General features: G+C 49.6%; 1 protein-coding gene across 1 annotated transcript; it reads right to left on the bottom strand.

Annotated features, from left to right (window-relative positions):
• Positions 1-622: 622 nt before the first annotated feature.
• Positions 623-7,929, bottom strand: LOC149372154 (putative glutamate receptor). The gene is made up of 6 exons (XM_089585908.1): positions 7,870-7,929; positions 7,012-7,170; positions 4,912-5,059; positions 3,855-4,072; positions 2,634-2,920; positions 623-1,093 (listed from the first exon to the last, which is right to left on the bottom strand). Exons 1-6 carry the CDS (start codon positions 7,927-7,929, stop codon positions 742-744), a joined length of 1,224 nt encoding a protein of 407 aa, XP_089442034.1. The 3' UTR covers positions 623-741.
• Positions 7,930-9,372: the final 1,443 nt, after the last annotated feature.

The following is a 9,372-nucleotide window of genomic DNA, read 5'->3' as shown; positions in this document are numbered from 1 at the left end:
GGGGACCTGGTCTTCTGGAGGACCAACGAGCCCTCACACAACATGTCTGCAGGGCAGCTCAGGCCAGTGGAGCCCTGGATAAGGACTCCACTCAGAAGTTCGAGCAACTCCCCTTCTTTTAATAAAGATTTTCCTCCTCCCCTCCTTCTCCTCCTCCTCCCCTCCTCCTCCTCCTCCTGCGCCTCCTCCTCCGATTTCGAATCCGCTGAGCTATTGCGGCGGGTTCAGCTATTATATCTGCTAATAATCACTAAAAATCGGCTGAAAAATCCTCTAGGATGACAAAAGTGTGTTTGATCCCCTCTGGCAGTGACAGGTGAGCAATGGGACCATGGAGCCGGTGGTCGCGATAATGGGCGCGTGGCTAGGGGGAGTTTTCAAAACTTTTGTACTTTCTTCTCCACTCTGCACCTGTTCCTCCATTATCGGGGCGCTGCCTGGTCCTGGGACAGAAATGCTTCTCTAGTCAGGCGACGAACGATGAATGTATAGACGGTAGGACGCGGGTAGTTACCCTGCGCCAGAAGACGCATGCATACATGACTATCGACCGCGCACGGGGAGAAGGTTGCTGTGCGGGAAACCACTCAGGAACTATCGAAAAGGTCACCGAAGTGTAGAATTCTTCATGGCATTATCCAAATTGTAATGACCGCGTATCGTCAACACGCCCCACGTTGGGCTGCAGCTAGTCTGCGATCACGGTACCTCGCCCGACCGTCTGGGTCTCTTTAAGCTGCTTTACTTCACTAAGAGTTCACTAAACGATGCTGCCTTTGCGGGCAGGCGGCGGCGTGCTCGTGGAACGCGCGAGCGCCTCAGCTGTACCCGTGTCGCCCGGGTCATTTCTCGCGGAAGCGTCTCGGGCTCTGGGCAGGTGGCGGTGCCCCGCTGCCGGTGCAGCATCTCGATGATGAAGGCTGCCACGGCCGCCGTCATGACCAGCGCCCAGAGCACGAAGCTGGCCAGCGTGTCACTGACGGTGAGTTTCTCCGCCGCGTGGCCCCCGACGTGGTGCACACAGCGCTGCCAGTCGCCCAGACTGTCCGCCATCCACTTGCTCACCAGGCCGCTCTCGTACATCCACATGATCCTGCGAGCAGCAGGTGGTGCATGTCTGTTGGAGTATATGTCACCGGACGCCTCAAGAGTAGAATGTTTCCTGTGTACTAATAGTCTCAGCTGTACATAGGAGCAATGGCGTAGCAAAAATATTCTTCAGGGTGTCTCAGAAAAACCAGCGCAAAAGGACAACGGACAAGAATGAAGGACTACGACACGGTCAGAAGCGCTGATGTCCATGTCGTCCTCCTTCATTCTTGCCCGTTGTCCTATTGCACTGGATTTTCTGGGATTACGGCTTACCAACTAGCCAAACAGCGGGTGTTGCTTAAAATTTCAGGGGGTGTTATATAAAAAAAAAAGTAGAAAGAGAGCGTCAATGCTGAGCTAAGGGTATTTTCAATAGCTTAGGTGCCGATCAGTAGGCATTGTTGCTAGCTGTCTACGTCCCAACGCTTACGTACGCTAAATTCAAGCGTTTTGAGGGAATTTACACTGTTACATCCTTACTATTAGTTCAGCGCATGCGAACAGAGACGCAACGGTAACTTCACCTTAGTGGCGCCTTCTGGCTTTTAGAACAGGAACCATTTTTGGTCATCAAACCGACACTCATCTTTTCGTTTTTACGTTTTAATATATCGATGCGGTGCGCAAATAGCATGGGCGAAAAAAAAAACCGAAAGGAGGGGGAGAGATGGATGCTGTGCTCAGAAAACTTCGGGGGGTGTTCTGACACCGAACCCCCCACCCCCTCGCTACGCCCCTGTATAGTAGGTACTCACATCTCGGCGGGCGCCTCAAACTCGCCTGAAGGGAAGAGGTAAAAAGTCTGGGAAGGCAGTTTGTCCATCCGTCCATAGGAAGGCATACAATTTAAGGCGCATATGTCGCTGGTTCGAATCCCTGTAGCAAGCTAGCTTCCGACTTGACTAGCACATGTAAGCTGTATGCAACGAGGAATCGTACGAATGCAGCCGGAAAAATTTGCGCCATATGAAGGTCCCCCAGTTATGGCGTACGAGTAAACGGTGCGTCTGCCATACCATACCATACCATACCATACCATACCATACCATACCATACCATACCATACCATACCATACCATACCATACCATACCATACCATACCATACCATACCATACCATACCATACCATACCATACCATAACGCACTAGTGACCCACATCCACAACAGCATGCGAGAGCAGCGTCGCCTCCTTGAACGCCTAGTCATGTGCATAATCACGGGACCACATCTGCCGAAGTGGCGGTCGGCGCACCGCGGTCGGAGCAGCGGCGCAGCAGATGCAGCTGCGGTGAGTCACGTGTTCTGACGTCACAGCCAAACCTCCGGTGCTCCTTCTGCTGAAGGTCAAACTGAAACACCCGATGACCTTGGCGAAACATGGCGTAGTGGAGCTCTCGCTCCAATATATCAAACATCCTAACCGTGTCCCACACCGTAGGCAATGAACACGTGTTATCGAACAAACTCGTTCCGTCGATGCCGTCCTTGTTCGAAGTTTTTAAAGACACTGCATGCACTGCGCTTCGGTCGATGTGCGTACCTGGCGTAGATGCGCCGGTGCAGGTCCCTGCGCATGGTGCGTGACATGAGGAAGGAAAGCGGGTTCTCTTCGACGTGCTCGCGCGCGAAGTGGAAGCTGGGCACCAGCGTCCGCCGGCAGTAGGCGGCCGTGCGCCACTGCAGCGAGATGTGGTCCACCATGAGCACGGCGCGCCGCTCCACCACCTGGTGCATGTGCTCGTCGAGGAACATGTCGCGACCCCGCTGCGAGCCGTTGGTGCGTGCCACCATGCGCCACAGCGTGCTCAGCACCGGCGAACGGGACGTCTGTGGGAAAGACACATGATTATACCGGCAAGAATTTCTCAGTAGTTTCTAAGCGCTCTTTATAGCATCTAAGCACTCGTCATTGATCTCCCATTATACCTTTAAATGCAGTGTATTACTTCAGAGCATTTCTAGATGCCCTTCGTGCAAGGTGATTCTAGGTCTCGGTGACAGGCACCTAACATAAACAAGGCGCTTTGCCGAGAGCATTCACGCCGACTTTCTAGATTGACAAAGCTTCAGAAGCTCTATAGGTGGGTATCAGCGTACGCACACGAACGATACTAATGCGAACACTTGACTCGCAATCAAGAATCAATTTTATTCTTACTGCATCGAACTTGAAAGGGCATTAAGGGGTTTATGCATCTTGGAAGAAAACTAAGAAAAAAAGAAAACGTAGCCTGACTTATCCTTGGGGAATAGCTGTTGCATGCTGATTAGTGTTCCTATTTATTCGATGTCTAGATAAGAAAAGACACACGAAGGTCTCTAATCTAATGCATCCAAGCTTGCTATACACGACCACGGCCGACAAAAGCACAGTGCCGTAAAAACACAGACTTCGTAAACGACGATCAGTTGGCGGCTAACGAGTCTCCAAGTGCCATGCCAATGTACTTTCATGGAACAAAAAAAAAAAACATTGTTCACATGTGAAGACCCTTGGACTAACTGCAACGGATGGTTACATAATATACTTATGACGCTGTTAGAATTTGTCCGGTGGACTAGATAAAGTGGGCGCTGGTGGACCATTGCGAGAACCACGAAGGAACATCTTTGGCTCCTAAAAAGGGATTGTCGTCATGTAGGTCGATTTATAAAGTTTCGAGCATGTCTACGGGCTGGCTTAGAAGAGCAACGCCGAAGCTCCAGCTCATGCCATAACGCCTTTGCATGACCGTATACAAGCATGAAGCGGATGACCGACCGAAAGGAATGCCTCGTAGTGCGATCCCTTCCAGACGATGGGTCTGAGTCCTCTCCGGGCGACCACGTCGTGGACGCTGTCCACCTGCATGGGCTCGTTCTTGATGGCCATACTGGACTTGAGGTGGCCCGCGAACGAGTTGGCAATCACCAGCACCGCCAGCAGCCACGCCGTCAGCACGGCACGCGCAGAGGTCTGCGACGGACAGCGCGGGGAACCTGCGTCAAGCGGAAACAGGTGGCTCACTGTGCGCACTGCAGCTCAAGCATTCGGTTCGTTGCTCTTAATTTCGACGGATTGAAAAATTACAGTTATCTTGCCGCGTCGAGCATGAAACGGACTGGGACTAGAGCGAAAGAAAGCTTTCGTTGTTTTTTTATTTCCCAGGAGTCAAATGCACATGCCCACACTGGGACTGGGCTGGCCGAGAATCGGCGATATGTGGTGACTAATCAACTCGTAAAAAAGGTAGTACACGCGCACAATTAAGCACCGTGAGGTGATCAACGATTTACTGAATTATCGCCGCATCACCTTGGTTCGAACATTTTTTGGCAATAGGCAGTAACTATGTCACGTCGTTCATGCATGTCAGACTTCGGGTTAAGGAGTCCGCCCACTTTCCACGCGGTAACAATCATGTAACGAGCACTGGGGGTGTACTGCTTTGCTACGCGAAGAGGCTCCCGTAATGTCCTGCGCAAGCTGACGCAGACCTGTTCAAGAATTATTCGGGTGCTCGTCTTGGAGTATCTACGCGAGAAAATGCCGGTTGCGTGCATAGACGCATCTAAAAGGGGCAGCTTCGCTCAGACGACGCTTGACCACGCGAAGTACAAGTCAACAGCTGCTTGCGGTCGCCATTATCAGAGTAGATCGGCTGAATACGAGTGACGAACGATTAAGTCAAACACTAACACAATGATAGGAACTGTCAAAGCGTTGACGTGTGTTCCGTATACGCAAAATTTTCACGACAGTTTGGTGATTCATGAGCGTGCCTTTTGCTTACGGAAGTGACGTAGCAAAATAGTAAGGCCCTCCAGCCTGGACTCACTTTCGTAGAGCAGATTCCTGAAGAGCTCCCAGCCCCATCTGTGCACCTGGGACGGTATCCTCCTCCAGGAGGTCTCGTAAACGACGAGTTCCGACAGGCTCACCAGCAGGGCCAGCACGGGGATGGCGCTGAGGAGCAGAGCCCACACCTGCGTGAGCACCATTCGCGGAAGAGATGGAGGCGCATGTTTAAGGCGAAAGCCTCGTCCGTTAACAAAGCGTATCACACGCGTTTAACTCGGGAACTAAAAAGATAGAAGAAAAGCAATGGTTGCTTCAGACAGAGGGAAAAATGAACCTAGAAGCCAAGTTGATGACTGTAGATTAATTAGTTAATTAATTATGAGCAAAAATGTCGAAATTGCGTCGAAATGGTGCGGACGTCGATATAGCCACGGGAACGGTGTGACGTCACATCCACCGGAAGTCGTCACGGCATAGTGAAAATTGTCACAGAATGGTCGAAAAAAAGGCGGACTTGTTTCAAATTAGATGAAAAAATGCGTAATTAAGCGTAATTAACACTTCAGATCCCCGAAAGATGTATAATTTGGGTATCGATATAGCCATGGGAACGGTGTGACGTCACATCCACCGGAAGTCGTCACGGCATAGTGTCATCGGCTTTCGCCTCTCAACACTTTAGTTGCCGAAGTGTCCTCGCAATTTTTGAGAAGGTCCTTATCTATTACACTTGAACTATATAGCGTCCATTTGTGAAACTAGGGTTGCACTGCCAGCAGGCTCCCCGTATTGCACTCCAAACATGAATATGGCTGTATGGGAGTAAGAAGGGAGCAAGCTGTCCTCTCGGCGCACTCCCTCTTATAAAAGAGAGTGCGCTAAAGACAGCTCACTCCCTTTGTACTCCTTTTTATTTAGAGTGTGTGAACCTTAGCAAACACGCACACACACAAAAAGAAACAGAACTGGTGATTAAATCTTTGACAGAAAAGCTAAAGAAGATTTAAGTACTTAAGTGTAAAATCTAGATGTTAAGCGGCGCCAGTGACCAATTTTGCTGCGCCTCTCGGATTGCCGAAATATCTTGCCATTGCGAAAATGAATGGCGCAATGTGCATTCCACTCTTCAGTGTCATCATTTCTTCTCACAAGTCCTTCTTTAGCGAGAATTTAGCCTTTTATGAATACCTGTTTCTATTTGCGTTTTCATTTCGTATTTCGAATTTTTCGCGCCTTTTCACCATTATAAGCATAAGCGGTCAGAAAGTTCCTCCGAAACTATCTTTTTACTTCTGCTTTATCTCTTTCTGCCGATTTTCTGCCTCCTTTCTTTCTCCCTTCTCTCACTACTGAGTGCACGCAGCATAAGACCTCAGACATTCAACATTAATATTTGTGCATTAATCGATCCGCAGCTCTGACGTTTATTTATCGCGGCAGCAATAGGCAACATCAGCAGACAACGGCACACGCGATTAATGACTGCATGCTTACTTTGTTTGATCTGATCAGCCGTAGGCTAAATGGCGTATGGTGTCCGCGGAGGCACGACGTCTGTTCCTAGTAAGGGCTACCCACACTGTCTGAAAAACATGATGTGAATGGCCTTGTGTTTTGCGGGCCTATAATACTTATATGGTCATTGTCCCTGTCTAAGGAAAACAGACAGTTTATTATGGGTCGTCCATTAACCCTCATTGTTTATTCTCACAGAGTGTAGACTATTGCCTATTGTGACAGTGAGCAGGCAAGCGCCCCCCCCCCCCCCCCTCCTCCCTCTTTTTTTTTTCGGAGGGAAGGGGGGGGGGGGGGGGCATCGACACTGGAGCAGAGTAGTATTGTCACTGTTGTTGCACATTATTTGATCAATACTTATTGATGGAAGACTTATTTTGTTCTTAAGTTGCTGTTTTCCATCTGCTTTTTATATGTGTTGTGTCTTCTAGGTGTGGCCTTGTTGGCATGCTGAACAGCAAGGGAACACACGAAATTAAAATCGCTAGGATGCTTAGCGACACATTCTTGCCTTCGTGTTACTTTGTCCCCGCAAACCTTGCTTTTAATTCGGGCAGTTCCGCAGCTTGTCACAAATCACTTGTCACAAGCATCTTGTCACAAGCATCTCACCCGGGCTTACCTTCCAGTCGAAGGTCAGTATGTACCCGAAAACATTGGAGGTGCTGACTCCGCTGCCCGAGAGTATGCCGAACTGCACGTACATGATGGGCGGGCCGTACTCGCCTACTGTCATGCGGCTGTGGGACTGGATCATCGGCACAATGGTCATGTCCACTTCCTGCGCGCAGATACAGCGCCCGTATTACAAAAGCGTGCCCACTTTTGTATCTTATATATTAAAAAAAAACTGCGCAGGCTCATCGTGCAAGTGCAGCTGGCATTCTTGAGCCAAGTGGTGAGCTGTGCTCCATGCCATCGGCACAACACATTATCTTTTAAGCTTAAGGCAGCACAGGCAGCTCTTGTGGAAGTCGCTGTGTTCGCGCACAGTGTTTCATGGTACGATGCGTCACTGCTGATCGGACCAGCCACAATGAAAGGCTCTACTTAGTCAAGTAGTTTAGGAGGACGCCACGAGGCAAGCTACGCATATTTTTCGAGCTTTCATTGTAGAATTTCGCAGTAAAAGCTTTGTAAGGAAATAGTTACTCTTCGTTATCTGCCCAGGCGCAATCAGCCGGTCGTGGCGCAGCCATACGGTCACAAATGAAAGCTAGCCGTATGCCTGCGTTTTAATGGATATCAGAGAGCAAGTACCCTCTTACTACAAATCTATTTCACCTTGAGGGATTCCCTTGAAAACATTGGACTTCATTTTTAGACAAAATTGCCCTTCGTAGGAGAATAAAATTATCGCAAGGAGCCAATGTGTGTGCGCACGTGCGAGTCTCATGAGAAGCGGCGCCGGTCGGTCGGGGTGAGCTCTAAAGGGTGCAGCGATGTGTTATCACGTTGTGGTCAAGTGTCTTACTCGTACCCTTCTTTGGACGTTGCCGACAGCTCCCGTCCAAGAACCATTAGGCAGCCGGATTCCCATCTGACCGTCCGACGGAAGGGTCGCTTCAAACCTGCTCCGAGTAAAGAGACAACCGTTTGATCAAGAAATCCGTTGCTTTAGTTTTTTGCTCTTTCAGTAAAAATTCCGAACAGAAAACGTGAGGAAAGAGCGACAGATGCCTTGTCATCTCACGATTGTCGTTCCTTCGACTATCTTCCTTTCTGGAGCGGCACTATAGCTCTGTGTACAAAGTATATCTGGTGCTGTTCTAACACAGCTATCGAATACACAGTTGCCGTCCCTCCATTTGCGCAGATAGCGACTGAGGTGATATGTTGCACGATACTGAGGACGTTACCTCTTCTGCTGGACGTTTCTGGTTAGCGAGCAATGCACAGAACCACGCTCGAATAGATATCATAAGATGCTGCCGTTCCTTTGTTCTGTTTCACAGTTCCAGGCAGTGTGTACTTCCTTTTTACTCCACGCACTTTGAATGCTCTCTGTGTCGGCATTAAAAAAAAAAATCTAGAAGTATCGCTTGCCACTGACAAAGGACGCTATGTTACCTCATAGCGAATTTCCACATCGCATCACGTTGCCCCCAAACGCGGCTGGGCGCGTTTGCTCTGCACATACTTCAACGCCTTTTAGGCACTCCTCGTTATCGGGCGATAACGGACTCATGGAAAATGTGCTTACAGCGCACGAGGGAAGCACGCGAACGAACCAGGAGAGGAACGATAAGCTTCGAACTGAGAATCGCTCACTCAGCGGTCTCCGCTCGTGCAATAGATGCCGGGCCGATAAAACCGGACCTATATAGCGACACACAAGCAGCGATATCCCCTCTATGTATACTCTGACGTGCCCGATGCGAGGCCCGACGGACCGCATCGGTGGTCTTTACACGTGGATCAAGCACCGCTTCACTAAACGGCACAGAATTCTGTCGTTCACACGGTCCACAGGCCCAGGCCGGTTTATTCAATGACACCGGGTTCGCAGGAGAAGACCATGTTATACTCCGTCCTTTAATATAACTTCTTCTTTTCGCATGCTGGTCCCACCACGCAGCATTCAATTAAAGCGGCTCCGACATCGTTTGTAACGTCTGTTTGAAAGGAGCGTCAGCATACTTATGGAAGCGTGCACTATAAACACAAATACGCCTGTATGGGAGTAAAAAAGAGAGTAAGCTGTCATCTAGAGCACTCTCTTTTATAACACAGAGTCTTCTAGAGAAATAACTTACTCCCTTTTAACTCCTTTCTGTTTAGAGTGTAAGCCAGAGTGTGCGCGAGGGTAGACAAAATAGAGAATAACAAGTCGGTGAACGCGTCCGCTTTCTGCACATGCAGATTGCTTGTACGATCTCTACAGAAAAACGGTGACACTTACGTCATGTCCAGGCTTGTGGTGAGGGCGTCGAGAATCTGACCCATGGGCCCGCCGACTGCCAACTTATCGCCTCTGTAAGCG

This window comes from Amblyomma mixtum, chromosome 1 (genome assembly GCF_055824585.1).
Source record: "Amblyomma mixtum isolate Tamu chromosome 1, ASM5582458v1, whole genome shotgun sequence".
NCBI classification, from domain to species: domain Eukaryota; kingdom Metazoa; phylum Arthropoda; class Arachnida; order Ixodida; family Ixodidae; genus Amblyomma; species Amblyomma mixtum.
This window is presented reverse-complemented; position numbering and strand designations above follow the sequence as displayed.

What these genes read in the sequence shown, in the direction of transcription:
- LOC149372154 (XM_089585908.1), bottom strand. Translation starts at nt 7,929, where the DNA reads ATGGGAATCCGGCTGCCTAATGGTTCTTGGACGGGAGCTGTCGGCAAC. An exon ending in TCGGCAACGTCCAAAGAAGG is followed by an intron (nt 7,171 to 7,869) that starts GTACGAGTAAGA and finishes ATCTGCGCGCAG; the next exon opens with GAAGTGGACATGACCATTGT. An exon ending in CACCGGCGCATCTACGCCAG is followed by an intron (nt 1,094 to 2,633) that starts GTACGCACATCG and finishes TGCTGCTCGCAG; the next exon opens with GATCATGTGGATGTACGAGA.